The sequence below is a fragment of the Hemibagrus wyckioides genome, linkage group LG20 (assembly GCF_019097595.1).
Source record: "Hemibagrus wyckioides isolate EC202008001 linkage group LG20, SWU_Hwy_1.0, whole genome shotgun sequence".
Taxonomy (NCBI): Eukaryota; Metazoa; Chordata; class Actinopteri; order Siluriformes; family Bagridae; genus Hemibagrus; species Hemibagrus wyckioides.
In genome coordinates, this window is record NC_080729.1 from 10,641,580 (window position 1) to 10,661,987 (window position 20,408).

Genomic DNA, 20,408 nt, shown 5'->3' on the forward strand with positions numbered 1-20,408 from the left:
GGCGTGTGTGTGTGTGTGCGTGTCTGTGTGTTCTTTTTCGAGGACTTGTTTCGTTAATGATGGAGTGAATGAAACCAAAAGCGACAGAGCTACAGTAGACTGCACACACACACGCGCACGCGCGCGCGCGCACATACAATGGGACGGGGAGCCGCAAGCCGCACGCTGAACTGGAGGGACATGTGCAGGGACACGCTTTGTGTTGTCATTAATTAAATGATCGCAGATCGGAGAGTGTTAACCTGAGGGAGATGAATTGAGGGTTTTCTTTAGCAACGGTGGGACGGACGGGTTTCTGCCGGCGCGCCTAACAGCCATGGCATGGCTATGCATCTTAACTTTGGCCGTCAGTGTTCACGTGAACAAAGGTAAAGGCTCGCAGCTCTGTGTTCTGTCAAAGGCGAAATATTAGCTGGCATGAAATTAACTCATGCAACCTCAAAGTATTTTGATTTCGCCTTTTTCCAATCTTACAGATTTAATTCTCTCTCTCTCTCTCTCTCTCTCTCTCCTCATATTTCCATATATTTGTGTAAGGGTTTTTTATGTCTTTTTATGTTCAGTCTTCAGTTACTGCCTGTAATATTTAATATTTTAGACTAATATACCTAATTAGTGTTATCCCAGACATATTGTGTGCGTAATGTGTGTGTATGTGTGAGACCTGGTGGCCTTTAAATAAATAATAATATTTAATTTAATTTAATAAACATATAACGTTAACATATGTAACGCCTTGGTCAATGTTAAATGCTAAGTATTAGTCTCGTGTGTGTGTGCGTGTGTGTGTGCGTGTGTGTGTGTCCGTCGGGACCGGTGCGGGCAGACCCGCTAGTCTACACGCCTTACGCCTTAGAGTCTCGCGCCGACTGGGTCGTTCCCGTAAACGAACGCTGGTTAACTTATATATATATATATATATATATATATATATATATATATATATATATATATATATATATATATATATATATATATATATATATATATAAACACTGCATTGTTAACATTACAGAAAGGCCTGACAGCGTTATGCTATTATAATGCCCAACACAGAGCAATCTTCGCGACATTCCGATAATCCTGGAGCTCACGGCTTTCTGTTTCTACACGCACGTTTCCCCCCCACCCCTAACCCTCCACTCCCCCGGTATGGTATAAGGTACAATATAATGTACGCATTGTAGGGCGAAAGATTTCTCACGTGTAGGTGCTTTATCCCCGAATGGAATGACACGATGGCGGGACATTTAATAAGAGCGCATGGAATAAAGGACGACTGCGTGTTCCCCACCCAACAAGTGCCGCGCGCCTTTGTTGAGGCTCTCATTCCCGGTCCACGATAACTGCCACTTTAGCGCATGATATTCTAATACATTTAAAACATATTATTCTAATACATTTGGTATCTGGGTTATAACGAGGGATCAGAATGCATTTAGATGTCACTGTAATATGTACAACATATAGGCGTTCTTTGTAATTGCACAATACTGTCCGTAGCTCATCTGTTGCTAGGCACAATTTGTCAACCTAGCAGAACAGCCCCAAGTTAAAGTCCCTAAGTTCACCTACAAAGCAAACCTAAATTGAAGGTGCACCAGTATCAGCTAATGGCCAATGAACCAATGATGTATGTTTAAATGCTTTTACAGCAATATTCTAAATCAGTGTGAATGTCCTTTTATGCTTGTAGAAAGAATTTCTGTGTTTCTGACACATTTTAGCAAGCTACATCTGGCACTTTGCTGTGCAATGCCCTGATTTACAACACCAGGCCAGAAAAATGTCAAACTGGGATGTATGGTGCCTGCAAACATCTCACCACTAGCCTAGTGAAAGAGATCTGTATTAACTGTTTGCATTTTAAATCGAATAGAATCAGAGACAGAAAGAAAACAGTAATATGCCTATTTTGGTTGTAGCCAGCTAGCTTCTGAGAAGTGGTGGAATCAAATGAGGATAGTGGAAGAACAATTGAGACAAAGAGACAGAGAAATGTCACTGAGGCACATGTGTAATTATGGAGGGATAAAAGGATGGAGAGATGAGTCGGGTGGGAGGTCTGAACCTGTCAGTAATAGACATGAGACGAAGAAAGAGGAGGATAGGAGGAGGTATGAAGTTAAAATGATGTTGTCTTTTCATTAGTGTGTTGCTATTCTTTCATAAACGTTAACAGACTTTGCATTGGTCTAGATCAACAGCTCACAGATTACACAGCTTTTTTTTTTTTTAAAGAAAAATATTTTTTAAGGAAGTGCAGGACACCTTACTGATATAGTAATAAACATATTATTAGTTACAGTTGTGGAGTTTAAAGATTTCCACTTAAGTTAGAGTTTGTGTAAGCATTGTATATATTAAAGAATTTTTTAAATTCTTTTTTAATTTAATTTTAATTTCAAGAATTTTGGACATGATGTAGATTATACATCCAATTTATGGTCAGAATGAAGAAAAAGTCAGAATCAAGAAAATGTGTGATCTCTGTGATCTTGACCATGGTATAAATACTAGTACCAGATGGACTCGTCTGAGTGTTCGTAAAGTGCTGATTTTCTGGGACGTTCACACACAACAGATTTTGCATAGAATTATGTGAAAAACAAAAAAACAGTGCACAACAACTGACAGTTCTGTGGGTGAAAACCTCTTGTTGATAACAGAGGTGAGAGGAAAATGGGGAGATTTGTTCAAGATACCAGGAAAGATACAGTAACACATATAATCACTTTTTACAACTGTGGTGAGCAGAAAAGCATCACAGCATGCACAAACAATGAACCTTGTGGTGGATGGGCTACAGCAACAAGAAGTCTTAGTGTCTTGTTTTTGGCTGAAAGAAATGGAACCTGATGTGGTATTCTGTAGTTGCAGACCATCCACCACAAGTTTTGTTGTGCTGTGCATTCTGAGATGCTTTGCTGCTCACCACAGTTGCAAAGAGTTCTTATATGAGTTACTATAGACTTTGTCAGCTGGAACCAGTCTAGTCTACTCATTTCAGTCTGTAGACCCACTGTCACAGGACAGTGGTTTTTTGAACCACTCTGTGTAAACCCTAGAAACTATGAAATTCACAGGAAATCAGCAGTTTCTAAAAATACCCATCTGAAAACATGATTGGCTGAATGGAAAACTGCATAAATGAGCAGGTGTACAGTGACCAGTAAGTATACATGCATATATAATGTTGTCCTCTGTTATTCCAGTGTGGTCCAATCGTGTAAAAATGGTACTAACAGGCATTTTTATGTATGCTAGCAAATACAGTATCTGTCAGTGTGCTGTATAGTACAAAATTAAAATTTTGTCTGTTACAAAAACAACAAGCAAAAATTAATTAGCAGTCTGTGATTTAGTTTCTGGTTTCATGGATTTACAGAGTTTGGCTATGATCATTTTTAAATGGTTTGAGTATGGTTATTTAGCAGATCATCTTGAACATTTTATCTTAGAAATGGCTTAGAAATGGCTTTATTGCAAGAAATAATTAGACTTCCTGCTGGACTCCTACACTCTATTAGAGAGAAAGAGCGAGACTTATAAAAACAAAACTTAGAACTGTTCAACTATCAGGTTACTATCAAAAATCAGGTGACAGATACAGTTAAACAAAAGCTTTATTGATAACGATTGCAGACTGATACAAAACATGACACAAAAACAAGGTCCAAGAACACGCATTACAAACTGCATAAACTGGGCTAGGCAAAAAACGAGAAATGAATAACTGAAAAAAAAAAAAAAAACAGAGACTGCACTGCAAAACAAATCCCTCTTAGAAAGTAATATCTAGTCAAATTGATCTATTTATTTATTTATTTATTTATTTATTTATCTATCTATCTATCTATCTATCTATCTATCTATCTATCTATCTATCTATCTATCTATCTATCTATCTGTCTATCTATCTATCTATCTATCTATCTATCTATCTATCTATCTATCTATCTATCTATCTATCTATCTATCTAATATCTATAATATGTTTTCAATAAACCAGAGTAAAAGATTATTAAGCCTAGACATATTCTTTTATTGTTAAGCTTTAAATTTTTTATTTATTTGGCTCATAATTTTACACGGTTCTAGAAATGAATTCTTAACATTTGCTAAATAATCTGCCAATAGAAAATATTTAAAGCCTAAAACAGTAAAACAAGCCCAGAAATATGCTTAATAATCTTATATTTGGGTTATTGTAATCTTAATAACAGAAATAGTAGACTATATTCAAGATATTTGAAGTTGCTATGATGTCATTATTTGCCAAATACAAGCCTTGGTAATGACTGGTATGAAAACAGAATGTATAATTCACTCAAGTTCAGTGAGAGTCTGCAATTTTGAAGGCAGATGACAGGCCAGGGAGAGGAAGTAGAAGAAGGGATTTTGAAAAATGGCCCATGATGGCCATGGTATTCTATGCTGAGGGGAGATCTGTGACAGAGGAAAGGAGTTTAGGTAGAGGGTGGAGTTTTCCCTCAGGCAAAGTGTGATGTACTTTGGCTTGGCCCCTACAGTAAGAGATGAACTGTTGAATGTCTTGGAACATGTGGGACCATCAGAACTTGCCCTGGAGGAGTTGGTGTGTTTGTTATAAGAGGAGATGGAGGTGAACGGACACATGCTTTATTTCTGTGGGCATTGTGTGGAAGGTCTCATCTCTGGCCCCTGCAAAGTGGAAGAATACATTTTTCAGTTGTTTTTCTAACTTGATATACTCAAAGTTCTTTAGGTCAGGGAAAATGTGAATGGAAGTATCACACCTCCAGCCAGTGATGCCACTCATCCAATGCCAATATGAGTGCAAGGTGTTCCCTGTTTCTTATGTTGTAATTCCATTTGATCAGGGACAATGACCATGGAGCATACGTTCTTTCAAAACCTCTGTGAGAGCATGGTCCCCACACTTGTTTCCACCTCCAACCAAGAGTGGCTTGGAGGGATCAGGGTACTTTAGGATGGGAGCTAAGGTGAATGCTTCTTAGAGGAATTTAAAGATTGGTTTGAGAAAAGAATCCACTTCAGTTTTTTTGGTCCCTTCTTCAACAGGGTTGTTAGGGGTGACCATTTGTTATTAAAGCCTCAGATAAATCTGAAAATAGAAAATAGAAATTGTTCTTCGATTCTTCGAACTTCTTCGAAGTTCTTTGATAGCTGTTAGTATAGGATCAGTATGATGACAATTTCTTTATCCTGAACCATTAGCAACCGTTCTGGGACAATAATGCATCCAAGATATACAAGTTTTTGTGCAACTCAAATTTTTAACCCTTATGTAGAGCTGATTCTTGACTAGCCTGGATAGCACCATTTTGACATGGGTGACATATGCCTCCTTTTCTGAGGAATAGATCTGAATATTGTTGATGTGACCTATAAATAATTTCCTCTATTGTGGCCCATACTGTAAGATTTATTTATTAGCCATTGGAATATTGCAGGCCCTGAAGTTATCCCATATTCCATGACATAGTATTTAAATAAGTCAAGACTATTTATCATTCATCCATGTTAGGTCCAGTTTGGTAAAGCTTTTGGCCTCTTGCAGTTGTTCTAGAGTCAAAGGGTATTGTGGTATTACTAGTAATATTTAATTGTGACTTGGTTTAGCTCTTGATAGTCAATGCATGGCCATAGACCATCCCCCTTTCTTCTTAACAAAAAAGAAGCCAGCAGATGCTAGTGATATCAGGGCATGAATGTACCACTGTTTTAGAGCTTCTTTGTTGTACTCATTTATGGCTTGCGTGAGTCCCATGAACAGTGTTGTGGTAGCCCACTGGTTTCGACTGAAAACTTCCTAAAATGAATGGTATTCAGCGGCAGTAAATACATGGGACTCGTTTTTTGGGGGCTTTCAGTGGTTATCGAGCCTATGCAGATTGCCAGAACTTGAATACACTTGGAATGACAGAGCACCAACTAGCAAGTGAGTTCTCTTTCCTTCCAGGAAATATGTGCACGGATGTTGAGCGGTTGTTGGGTGTTGTAGCCGCTGAAGAAGTTGGAGTTTCTTGTCAAGGGTGTCATTGATAAAGTAAGAGTCAATCAGTGCAAAGTAACAGACATTTTTTAATTGTGTGATCTGATCTAGTAGCATAAACTTTGGGTGAGATGGTCTCATGGTTCTCCTGTGGAATCTTAATGGTCTAGAGAAGCAATGTAACCTGGTTGTATGGGTTCAGTGGTGTAGATCTCTTGGATGGGATTGACGTAGCCTGTGTCCTGCCTTTATTACTGAGCATGAGATCAACACAAAGGTCATGCCAATGAAAACCTGTTAGAAGAGCTGAAGGAAATGTTTTTGGTGTATTCACCCCCTTGGGACTATATGGCAGTGGGCCATGCTAGAAATTTTTGGTCAACAGGTTGTTGGTTTAGACAGATTATCATCTATTCATTCTTGACCTAAGAAGTAGAGCAAAATTGGAGCATGAAGCCCTTGCATCCTGCAGGATTGGCAGCATATTTCTCCAGGCATGTGTTGAGTGAGGAAGCAGATCGGGAGGGTGCTGCTGGGGAAGCTAGTGGAGCTGGTGCGGTGGTGAGGAGTTGTGGTTTGATCATGGTTATCTGTTGCTGTTGCCATGCCTGATGCCACTACAGGTTACAAGCTGCATCCATTGTGTGTTGAATTATGGTGTTCTGTCAGGTGGCAGGTACGGACACAGATGCAGGTTAAAAAGCTTGATTAAGCTTGCAGACAGATCCAAAACATGAAACAAAAACAATTTCTCCAACAATACCGATGATTCCCATAGTTAGCGTATGGAATCCCCTGCCTCTCTCACTGTCACTGCATCCATATCAGACAGAGTTTCCTTTAATGTTTTGGTGATTGGGGCAGGATGCAAGTGCAGGTGCATGGTGTGATTTTATTGAAGGATGGTCAAGAGATATTGTCAGAAGTCAGATGCTGTGGTCAGTAGCAATAGCAAAAAGTAGCAAATGACAAAACTAAAAACAAGGAACACAGACCTGGACTCAACAAAAAGAAACAAAGGGAATTGAGGCTCAGACGTAATGATATAAATTATGATATGAGACTTATGAAAGGTACACAGACATAACAGAGAATTAAGAGAAAAACTAATTACGGACTACCACATAACAGATGAACACACTCAGGTAACAATTAAATAACAGGAAGAAGGATGGAGACAGAACCAAAACAGAATTCAAAACAAAAATGACCATATGGTGTTTGTCATAATGGGTACTCTGAAGCGAAGGGAGAATTTGTAAAAGTGTTGCTTCTTGATATACAGAACATTCAAAAAATTGATACGTAGGTACGCAGAACATTGTCATTCAATCTATGGAAGGAGCTGCAGAGAGGATGCAGAAAGTAGCATGCAGGCTTCCTTTTTGTGAGACTGGGTTGCAAGTGCAAATAAGCTATTTTGGTTATTTGTGTGTACATTTAATGATGTACACACCCTGGCATAACCATGGTTGTGGTTAGCCAGTCGCTCTTAGCACGTGTTAAAGTGAAATTAGAATAGTTGAAAATTATAATGTACTTATAGCAGATGGCAACATTCACTGAAAGACTACTGCATTACACTGATTGAAATATTGAATTTTAAAAACAATATTAGACCTGTGTTTCAATTGCGCCTCTAAGAGTTTAATATAATTCCTTTGTATACAATCACATAGTTTCTTATATGTACAATATTTGATATCCTACCACCAAATAGCAGAGCTGAATTTAACACAATACATGTGTACAAGTACATCTCTGTCATTAGAAAATTTATATAAATATAATACCTTTTCAAGTTAATACAAAATTTTTAGCTAAAAGCCACTGGTGATTATTTTGCATAAAAAACACAATATAATGAAAAATATGAATAATGAAACCCTGATAAAGATGTGCCTCCACTTTCTTGTACCAATTTCTAACAACACTCAATTCTTTTCACTTTTATAGTTATTGATAGCAGTGTTTTTGGACGTTCATACACAACCACACACATCAAGATGGTGTTGCCGATATGTAGTTATTTGTGGTTTTTGTGGTAGGATAGTATTGAATTATTTATTTTGATTTTATAGTTTTCTTGCTTACTTATTATTGTTTATTTAAGTAGCTGAAGAAATGTGCAACAGCATTTGAAGATCCCCATTATGGACATGTTGCATAAATTTCACATCCTTTGATAATGTATATGCACTGGAAAAAACAATTTCTGCAGTGTGATAGTTTAATGTATTATGGGTACAGTATGTACTGTTTGTAGGGTTTGAATGTGTGTCTACATAGTGCCTGCAATGGTCTGGCATCCCAACTAGGGTGTGTTTCCCACTATGTGCCCAGCGTACACAAGACTGGCTCTGGAGTGACCATGACCCTGATTAGGATAAATTAAGTCAGGCAGTGATGTTAGGTGAAAAGGCCTGGGCATTTCAAGACAGGGTTGAGGTCCGTCTAATTGAATGGTATTGTACAGGTGGTAACTTTGTATTTTCTGTTCCCCCAATAATAATCCGTTTCCCCAATAATGCACTGGTCTTCCTGCAGGAACATATGTGTTTTGACTGTTGTAATACACCCATTTCAGATCTTTGGGCAATCATCGTGACTTCATGAATTGAAAAAATATGCATATCATTGAAGGAAACATACAAGCAAGATCAAGAAAATGATCACCCTAAAACAAGAAAACCATTGTTACTGTATTTGAATTTGTGAACTTTTGCACAGAATTGTTTTTTTAATCCCACTATTAACTCATGTTGTCTGTATTTCACAAAGTATAAGAACTAAGTAAAGATATAAATTGGTTATTAAAGCTTAACAGCCCCAGCCATCCAGACACACACGACATAGCATATATGTTTGTATATCATCATTTCCCTGCTCTATAGCACACCTCACAAGTTATTTACTAATACCTTCATTGCTGCTTCATCAGTTATTCATACACTGAATAGTTTTTTATTCTTTGGGAAAGATTATATAGATTGATTATGCAACTGGATGATGTCATACCTTTACTGTATATGTTCAGTTTGATGATGAGTGAAGGGGCAGAACAGAAAACAATACTGTATTTTTTTAGTCATTTTGTTTTAAAGAAATCTGTTTCTATAGCAACAGTAAGCAGATGTTTTTTCTGAGTATGAGAGGGAGAGAGATGGGGAAAAATAGGGGAGCGCGGCAGGGACGGTTGCCATAGCAATGTAGCAGAGGAGCTGGATTGGGTGGATTCATACAGAAATGTAGGACTCTTTTAAAGTGGGGTAGCATGAGGTAAAAGGAGCTGTAGAAAATGGGGTGCTGAAATACCCTACATTTACAGTCAGGCTGTTATTAAAGCCTTAAACAGGTCACAATCCATTTTATACTACAGTGATAACTGATTCTTTGCTTTCCAGCATGGTCCTAACCATGAGTTTTCAAACCACAGTTATTGGTTCTACTTTTATATCTACCTTCATTTAGATTTCATGAATTGCATTGCTTGGTAACGGTTGGTTATTTCCGCAGCTTAACCTTCCCGCTGAGTTTAGTGTCTTACAAGATACATATTAATGTGATCTAGCTGGGTAATGTGTTATGGTTGCAATAAATTACTAGTTTGGATATTAATTAAGTGTTAGGATTGATCACCTCTAAAAAGAGTTGATATGTATATACACTTATATATATATTGTACTTGACTTATTATATATATTATACTTGACTTATTATATATATATTATACTTGACTTATTATATATATTATATTTGATATAGGGTCGATATAAGTTTAATTCTATCTAGAAAGCTAAAGACTAAGAAAACCTTCAAACTCTAAATCAGTGCTGTATTATAGTTTAGTATAGTATTGATTGGAGTGAATCATGAATGTGAAGCATTAGGGTTGGGTTCCACTAGATATTTACCTTAAAAGCTACATTTAAATGACTTTTTGAGGTCCTGACTATTTATGTATGTGTTTGGTTACTTCTGCCTCACTACAGATCTTATTATTGTTAATTTGCCTTAATTGCATCGAGATCTCCAAAAGAATGTGTTACTTTTGGAACCTTCCTGTTTAGTGTGACTCATAATTAATGTCTACTTTCCTAAAGAGAATAGTAGTACACACACACAGACACACACACACACAGATATTAGATTTGGAAAGGCTGCGGTGCTGTTTGGAAAAGTAGGTAGACTAGTGTGTGTGTGTGTGTGTGTGTGTGTGTGAGAGAGAGAGAGAGAGAGAGAGAGAGGTGGGGGTGATGAAAATATTGAGAGAAAGAGGGAAAGAAGATGGGAGCAAGAAAGAAGGGGATGTGAATGTGAGAGAGTGAGAGAAATGGGGTAAGACAGAAATAGACAGGTGTATGATAATGAGAGATATGAGTTGCCTCTTCCTTAATGTGCCTTTTGTGTTTTTAGCCCTGACTCTCTGCCTCTCGTGATCCCTCTTTTTCGTTACCATGGCAATGGCATGGTTCCTCTCTCTTCCTTTCTCTGTCTCAGCTTGCTTTCTCGTTCACTCGTTTCTGTGTTACCATGGCGATAGCTCTCTGCTATGCTACCTGCTTGCTCCTTCTTTGTGCTGGGATGAATGTTTTCGTGTGTCCACACCTCTATCTGAAGAGGCTGTCTGATTGCATCTGTGTATGCCTTTTTGTCTATTTCTCTATCCATGCATCTATCTCTTTCTGTCTCTCCCTTTATATCTTCATTTTACTGGTTTTGTCAGCTTGTCTGCAGAGAGGCACACTATTCCAACAATATATGTTTGAAAAATGTAAATTCTTATATGAACATAAATGAAAAAGTACAACTGCAATAAAACAGGTATTTTGTAACATTACAGCACATTTGATAAATTAGCTCCAGTAACTGAGATTTTTTTTAATTCACACTCTTCCTCAACAATAAACTTGAGAACAGCATTTTAATCACTGAACAAGACTTTGAAAGGAAAGAAAAAATGCTGCATCACAGCACTTCATTTTCTGGTACAGACTGACTTGAAAGCACTGTATAAGAGAAGGCTGTGCATAATACTACATTGCTAGAATTCATGATTATGGCTTAGCAGTCCTTGCTAGGACTCATGTGCTGGGATAGCCATAGTGTCTGATCATTAGCTAATGTTAGCTGATGTACACTGACAACCCTGTAGGTAGCTGAGGTTTGTTTTGTTTTTTGTTTTTGTGTGTGTGTGTGTGTGTGTGTGTGCATGGTTGTGGATGAGTGCAGTCTGAGACTGGGAAAATGTTTAGATGATTTAAAAGTAGACTGTTCTTATCAAAATAATACCTAGTCTAATTGATAGGATTAGAATCATGGAAGCCACTGTGTGATCTGAGCAGACATGTCATCATTTTAACAGTGACACCTAAAATTATCTTTCATTCTTTCAAATTCTGATGAATTCTTGAACTTAGATTACCATAAAATTAGCAGAAAAAAATTCTTAAAGAATTTATTTTAGGTAAATAAATGTTATAATTGATTATTATGACATAATATGTTGTTTATTTCCCAGCTGGGTGCTAATTAAAGTTTTTACAAATACCAACATTTCATTAGTTGTGTTGATGTTCAACTCTTAAAAAAGAGTTTTTGGACAGATCTTTGGGAGTATCTTTATATAGTTGTATTTAGCTTCCTCAAAAGGCTCTAATTTGAAACTTTTATATAGGGAAACATTCTTTTCTTGGGTTCTACATTTTGAGATTAAGTGTTCTTTCAGATGGTCAATCAAAGAACGCTTAGGGATTCTGCATTTGACCACTTCTTTGTGTATTTCTGAATATTCAGAATTGTTGGCTGCATTGTTGTATCTGCTTTGCTACCATTCTGCTATCTCAGAGCCCAGATATCTGTTTTTCTTTGTCTGGTTACCAGTCAGAACGGAACTTGTTGACATAAATAATGGGTGAGCATGCCAGAAAATGAAAATGGAAATTAAATGAAAAGTATCTATCGACCAAATCTGGGTAGTGCTTCTTGGCACATTTGAACCTGTGAATTGTGTAAGTTGTATTTGCGACTGTCTGCCAAATCTGACCCATGTCTCTTGAGTCAGTAAATCTTTTGTCAAGACAGAGATTTGTGCCTTTCTTTTTCATAGTATGAGTATTTGTATCTGTGAATCCTTCACACCCAAGATTTGTTCAGTGTGTTCAGTAAATACATTGAACAAATCTTGTGTGTGAAAGCTATATTTCCAATAGTGTGAACACCAAAGATGATCCATTTAGTAAATCTTTCTCTTATGGCTTTGACTGCTCCTATCTTGTACGGTGAATCAGTTGAGCCAGTTATCAGTCCTATTCTAGCTCATATGAACAGAGATCCAGCATTTCAATGAATGCAGTGGTAAAGTTAGTTTGACTGTGTGAAATGTAAATCTTCTAAACATGGACAAGTAGCAGAACAGAAAAGCATTTGTCATGTCGTAGTGTGATCATGAGTTCAAATACCAATATAACTGTTCGGGAATAAAGGGAGCAAAATTGGCCATGCTGTATGGGTAGGAGGGAAGGCATACACTTTTTCCTGTAACAGTGACATTGGTGTATATAAGCTAATATATGCAGATAATTATAATATTTGCAGTTTGTACCTTATGCTGGCCTGCGATGCAGCAAAAACAGCAGCTCTTAAAGATATGTGCCTCAGATAAAACAAATAATATGTCTTTAGAGAACCTTTTTTGTGCTCAGTCATGTATTCTATCAGGTTGTTTTCTTAGTCTCAACCCTTATATTGTGAATCATGAATATTAAATATTTATCTGTCCTGTTTAAAGTCACTCATATTTAACCTTTACAAGATCATGAGAGTGTTGGTTTTGCATGCCTTGGAGATAGCACATGTTCAACCCTCCCCAGCTGGTTGAATGATAGGGTTTAGCTATTAGGTGGGAAACTGTTGAGAAAACATTGATTAGCAGCTTTTTTACTTTGACAGCAACATTAATGTTTAAAATTTGAAGGAATCATCTTATTGAATGGATTCAAATGACTTACTGAAAATGTTAATCTTAATTCATCTCTAACATACACATGGATTTCAGACCTTAGCTATGAAATTAAGTAGTCTTGTTTCTCTCATTTATGGGACTTCAATGCAATTTTTTAACATACATTTTTTTATTTTTACATTTTTATGCAAGCTCATATGCAAAGTGATATCCCCCTAGAATTCCAGGGATTTAAACTTACATATTTATATTTAATAAGGCAGGACCATATACTCTGAGCTACCACCTTCCCCTTTATCTAAAGATCAAGACTCATTTAAAACTCATTCAGTTCAAATCCGTTTCATATATAGTAAGCCTACTGGTTTATCTATGGCTATTAAGTTTAACTGGTTTCGATTAGCATATAGCTAAATATATTAATTTTAAAAACATAAAACCTAATAATTGTATGAAAACATAAATTATTGTGTTTTGGAGCACTGGTGTTGTGTAACTTTTCTTGACATTAGAATACAATTTATGTCAAATACTATATTATTTTAAAATCTTAGCTTATTACAAATTATTTTGATTCTTGCATATATATATAAGTGTACTGCAACCTTGATCAGAATAAAGTGATTACTATGAATGAATGAATGAATGAATGACATATAATTGTGCTCATCACTGTGAAACATATTGTGAGACAAGGATGAATTATTCCAAGCTAGTAAAAAAAAAAAAGAAGAATATATGTATATTTATTGTTTTTTCTCTAAAACTGACATTTTTTTTTAGGAATGTTTAAATTCCTAGTAACTTAATGATATAGTTTCTCTCCCTGCCTCTCTCAAAGGTGTTTGCTGAGGAAGGGCACGATGGAGCTCACACATAAGAGAGATTTTGGGGTAATTTTCTGAGACGGCAGCTGTTGCTATGGAGACAGAACCCTTGGATTGGAGGGGGACAGATAGAAGGAGGTATAGAAAAGTGTGTGTAGAGGCGGAAAGAGAGTGAGAGATAGTGCTGAGAGAGAGAGAACGAGAGAGAGAGAGAGAGAGAGAGAGAGAGAGGGAAAAGAAGATGAGCAATGAAGGAATATAGGGGGAAATGGTAGAAAGGAGCCTTTTGTGTGATGTAGTTCTCCTCTCACACAGCTGCTCTCATTGCTTTCTCTCAACTGAATCTGTCCATCTGAATTAAGATTTGTATGAGGAAAGGGCAAAAGAAGGCGAAATATAGAAAGCCACTACAGGAGAGATACAGAGAACTGCATGTGTGTTGTTTTAGAGGAATGAGAGAGGAAAAGAGTATGCTAGGTGACACTGAGTCACTTTGTGGTGTTAGCCAACAAGGGTTAATGTAAAAGGCAGATGAGTGGTTGTGTGCATGTGTGTGTGTGTGTGCATGTGTGTGTGTGAGAGAGAGAGACAGAGAGAGAGAGAGAGAGAGAGAGAGAGAGAGAGAGAGAGAGAGAGATTTAAAGAGAGTTAAATGGAACAAGCTGTGGGCAATGGCCCCAGTGTTAAAATTTAGAAAGAGAGATAGTATTTAGTGGTAACAAATAGAGAGAGGAAAACGAGGAGAAGGTAATAATGTGAGATTTTAAATTAAAACAATACAGAAATGTGATTAGAAAACAGAGGGAGACTGGTAGAGATAAAAACAGAAAGAATAATTAAGTAGTAAGTAATTGAATAATTAATTTAACTAACTACTTAATTAATTACCTTCTCCAGTTGGTGAAATAACCTTGATTAGTTATTTATTTATCTCTTTATATATATATATATATATATATATATATATATATATATATATATATATATATATATATATATATATATATATATATATATATATTTGCAGGTAATTTTTTGATTTTCTGGTGACCACACTAGCTGCATGATAAAAGAATGGAAAAAAAAAAAAAGAAAAGAAAATGAATGAACATTTTCATTATGAAAAATGTAATTTTTGCAGTGTATTTTCTCTGAATGTTTTTTGTAACTTTTGCATCAGTCATCCATCACTCATCAATTGTTTCTGTACTTCCTAATAAGCAAAAATGTGTGCAGTTTATTTCTCACAGAAATAGCAAGTAAGAGAAAGGTGGGGGAAGGTAGTTCAACTTCAACACATACTCATTAGTTGCTCATAAGCTCATAAGTTCCTGGTTATACAACTGCACTTTTTCATACAGTTAAAGAAGTTAAATGATTTATAAGCAGTGTTCTGTGTCGCCCAGATGAGGATTGGTTAACCCATATTTTCTCTCAAGATTTCTCTCTGGAACTTTTTACTTACTCATAAGGGATAAAATTTTGATCAGGATCTGTATATTTCTGTAAAGCTGTTTTGTGACAATGTCCACTGTTAAACACCCTATACAAATAAAATGGAATTGAATCGAATTAAGGTAGTATACAGAAAGCCATGTATGTCCTGTTTTGTAGGGATAAAATAGTAACTGTAATTTAAACTTTTAAAACTAATTGTTTTCTTTCTCTGTTTCTATACTTCTGTAAAGCTGCTTTGAGACAATGCCCATTGTTAAAAGCGCTATACAAATAAATTTAATTGAATTTTATTTAGTAAAAAATTTAAAATAAAATAGTCCTGAATAGTAGGCATGAGACTCAATTTTACTGTCTAGAATATTGAGATAAAAAAAATACTGGAGAGACTAATTGGCTTCTCTGAGGGGTATCACAATATTTCCTTTTTAAATTCATTATGTTTAACTCTTAAACATAGCAGTGGCCTATAGAGCACAAAGTTTGCAAGTGGAAACCTAGAGAAATTAAAATCCTAAATCTTAAAATCCTGATTGTTATTCCCATCTGTAAAATTACATTGGCAAGTGTAAAGTAAATGCATAATATTTCATCAAACAGTTTTTCCATATTAATAATGTTTCCAATAAATACATTTAAGACACAGAAAAAGATTCTACTCCTTATAGTACAAATCCTGATATTGCAGTGGTTTGAATTATTGTCATTGCATAATAAATGTATTTAAATTTAACATATGTGTCAGTATCATATCACGAAGTCTAGGGATATGTCTCATATCAGAAAATGTCTCACACTGTGATTTTAGTGTATCATCTCATGACTACTGAATATTCTTTGGTGAAATAATGCCTAAGATCAAGTATCAAGTATCAACCATATGCAATATTTCTTTGTTACAATATCCAGTGACATTCATGGCCAATTAATATATTTCCAAATCTGCCAACTGTTATACATTTTGCTTAAGTGCTCCAGAAAAAGAGTTGCAGACGTACCAAAATGGAACTTCATGCAAGGAAAAGCACCTGATGCTCACTGTAAAATATGGTGGAGGATCACTGGTGCTTAGGAAGTGTTTCTGGTTGGAGTTTGCCTCTGTCAGTAGGTTCACACTTGGCTATACGTAGATTTTTCTGCAAGATAATGAGTTGAATATGCTTCTGAAACAACAGAGAATTGGTTAAACAAACGAAGGAAGAAAAAAAAAAACAGTGGCTACATAAGAAATGTATATTTGTATAGTATACATTGTAATACTTACATCACTCAAAGATGCAACAGTCACAACCTACTATACCTAGTTAAGAAGACTTTATTTGTCACATATACATTACTGCACAGTGAAATTCTTTCTTTGCATATCCCATACTTGGAGAGTTGAGGTCAAAACGCAGGGTCAGCATCCCTGGAGTTCGAGGGGGTTTAGGGTCTTGCTCAAGGACCCAACAATAGCAGCTTCGTGGTGCTGGGCTGGATCTCCAAACTTCCAATCAACAACCCAGAAAGTCTTAACCACTTTAGCTACCACTGCCCCTACCTAAGTGAACTATGAAGTACACTATATTGCCAAAAGTATTCACTCACCCATCCAAATAATCAGAATCAGGTGTTCCAATCACTTCCATGGCCACAGGTGTATAAAATCAAGCACCTAGGCATGCAGACTGTTTTTACAAACATTTGTGAAAGAATGGGTCGCTTTAAGGAGCTCAGTGAATTCCAGCATGGAACTGTGATAGGATGCCACCTGTGCAACAAATCCAGTCGTGAAATTTCCTCGCTCCTAAATATTCCACAGTCAACTGTCAGCTGTATTATAAGAACGTGGAAATGTTTGGGAACGACAGCAACTCAGCCACGAAGTGGTAGGCCACGTAAACTGACGGAGCGGGGTCAGCGGATGCTGAGGCGCATAGTGCGAAGAGGTCGCCAACTTTCTGCAGAGTCAATCGCTACAGACCTCCAAACTTCATGTGGCCTTCAGATTAGCTCAAGAACAGTGCGCAGAGAGCTTCATGGAATGGGTTTCCATGGCCGAGCAGCTGCATCCAAGCCATACATCACCAAGTGCAATGCAAAGCGTCGGATGCAGTGGTGTAAAGCACACCGCCACTGGACTCTAGAGCAGTGGAGACGCGTTCTCTGGAGTGACGAATCGCACTTCTCCATCTGGCAATCTGATGGACAAGTCTGGGTTTGGCGGTTGCCAGGAGAACGGTACTTGTCTGACTGCATTGTGCCAAGTGTAAAGTTTGGTGGAGGGGGGATTATGGTGTGGGGTTGTTTTTCAGGAGCTGGGCGTGGCCCCTTAGTTCCAGTGAAAGGAACTCTGAATGCTTCAGCATACCAAGACATTTTGGACAATTCCGTGCTCCCAACTTTGTGGGAACAGTTTGGAGCTGGCCCCTTCCTCTTCCAACATGACTGTGCACCAGTACACAAAGCAAGGTCCATAAAGACATGGATGACAGAGTCTGGTGTGGAGGAACTTGACTGGCCTGCACAGAGTCCTGACCTCAACCTGATAGAACACCTTTGGGATGAATTAGAGCGGAGACTGAGAGCCAGGCCTTCTCGTCCAACATCAGTGTGTGACCTCACAAATGCGCTTCTGGAAGAATGGTCAAAAATTCCCATAAACACACTCCTAAACCTTGTGGACAGCCTTCCCAGAAGAGTTGAAGCTGTTATAGCTGCAAAGGGTGGACCAACGTCATATTGAACCCTATGGATTAGGAATGGGATGTCACTTAAGTTCATATGCGAGTCAAGGCAGGTGAGCGAATACTTTTGGCAATATAGTGTATCTATAGATAATGACACTATAGATTATAATACATGCTTTCAATCTCAGTGTTTTTTTCTGTGTAAAATAAAGACTATAAAAAAATAAAATAAATAAAATAAAAATCAAATTTAGACCTAACATGACAGTGTAAAACCATCTTGTGTGAAAAACTGTCTTATGGAACAGTGAAAAATTTCACATCCTCAAGCAAGTCTCAACTGTCTGAATGAATAGACCATGAGAAATGAGAAATACCAGTGTTCATCTTGTAAAATTTAGATTGTCACATGGTGCTTGTGGCTGTCCTGTTGCCTCTTTAAGGAAGTTTCAGCTGGTGCTGAATGCAGAATCCATGTCTTAACTAGAACCCAGTCTTACTCAACTACAATTTTTTCAAAAATATTTTTAAAAGTTGAACACTATAGAAATATTAGAATCAGTAGGTTTTTTTTTAAATCATATTGTGACATAATTTCATTCTTGCCTTTTTGACATCTATTAAAGATTATTTAAGTTATTGCTTCCAAATTGCTTTAAGATGAAGAATGACTTATTTCAGTACTTATTATTTCAAGAAATAAACAAAATAATTCACCACCTGATGTGTCATATTAACTGAGTGCACCTTTACTTTTAAAAACTAAATAGGCAGTATCATTATCTCCTGATGATTTTGGTGACTCTTGCTTGGCCTTCAGGACAGGCTTGAAAAATTGAGAAATAGCATTGTCCCATTGAGCAAAAGCATCAGAACAAAAGCCAGTCCAGCAGGATTTCCAGTAACATTGTCATCTGGTTCAAATCTACTGTGTTAAGAGATTTTTTTATGTGTGGATCACACAAATGTGTAAACCCATGGACATGAGGAGAACACATGAAACACAGTAGATAAACCTGAGCTCAGGATCAAACTGGATGCTCAGTAGATTTACCGCCTAATTAACAAGTCTTTATAGTAAAGCTAAAATTGATTAATTTTTCAGGTTTAATTGTTACTGTATTTGTACAATCTGACTAAACCATAATCATTCTTACAAAGGTCATAGTGTCAGGTTTGAACAATTTGATGTCAGAATTTATATGCTTACTGTAGCTGCTAGGTGAACAAATGGTAAGAATAAATGGTGTTGTAGGCTGAGTTTCTCAAAAGTGTTGCAACATAAACAGTATTGTTAAATGGTACACTGAACACTCTCTCTACAGTTACTATACACTTTAGTTTGCAGTGCACACTCCACATAAATCAACAAACTGAACTAATCCTGACAAAGGGCATGAGGATATAAATAACACAAACATACCTGATTATAATCTGATTGATAATTAATTTTTATATCTTAATTGTTTTAAATGTTACATATGTAAAGCAGCTCTTGGCTTGGAGCCATTTCTCATGGTTAAAGCAGTATGTGCAGCATGGAGCCTTCCACAACCAAATGAACACCTCATGAAAACAGAGCAGGATTGAAAACAGATTCCATGTGTTCTAAATGTAGGATTCAAAATGTTAACAAATTTATTAAAATGGTGAGCATTCTAATAAGAACAGGAATAAGCCAAAGAATCAACCTTTACGAGACAGAATCTATGGTAAAAGACAGGACAGATGAGTGGATGAATGAATGAGGAGAGAAAGATTATAAATAAAGAGAGAAGACAGAGAGAAGAGTAAAAATGGGGGGAAAGGTTTATCTCTCCATTTTTTTGTACCCTGCCCCATTTACACACATCCCTTAGAGAAAACAGGTGGCAGGTGGATGTGGAATTGTTAGTGGTTCTATGCATGCACATTATATATACACTGATCAGCCCTAACATTATGACCACCTGCCTAATATTGTGTTGGTCCCCTTTTTGCTGACAATACAGCCCTGACTCTTCGAGGCATGGACTCCACTAGATCCCTGAAGGTGTGCTCTGGTATCTGGCACCAAGATGTTAGCAGCTGATCCTTTAAGTCCTTTATGTTGCGAGGTGGGGCCTTCTTGGATCTGACTTGTTTGTCCAGCACATCCCACAGATGCTTGATTGGATTGAGATCTGGGGAATTTGGAGGCCAAGTCAACACCTCAAACCTGTTGTTGCACTCATCAAACCATTCCTGAACCATTTTTGCTTTGTTTCATGGCACATTATCCTGCTGAAAGAGGTCACAGCCTTCAGGGAATACCGTTTCCAAGGGTGTACATGGTCTGCAACAATGCTTATGTAGGTGGTACGTGTCAAAGTAACATCCACATGGATGGCAAGACCCAAGGTTTCCCAGCAGAACATTGCCCAAAGCATGACACTGCCTCCACTGGCCTGCCTTCTTCCCATAGTGCATTCTGGTGCCATGTGTTCCCCTGGTAAGCGACGCACACGCACCCGTCC

The 20,408-nt window shown here is 37.1% G+C and overlaps 1 protein-coding gene across 2 annotated transcripts in view; it reads left to right on the plus strand.

Annotated features, from left to right (window-relative positions):
* kirrel1b (kirre like nephrin family adhesion molecule 1b) overlaps positions 1 to 20,408 on the plus strand; it is a 47,434-nt gene continuing 27,026 nt past the window's right edge. For both annotated transcript variants that reach the window (XM_058372765.1, XM_058372766.1), the window contains exon 1: positions 1 to 368. In XM_058372765.1, the coding sequence (XP_058228748.1) occupies positions 317 to 368 (52 nt within the window). In that variant the 5' untranslated portion in view covers positions 1 to 316. The remainder of the gene's footprint in view (positions 369 to 20,408) is intronic.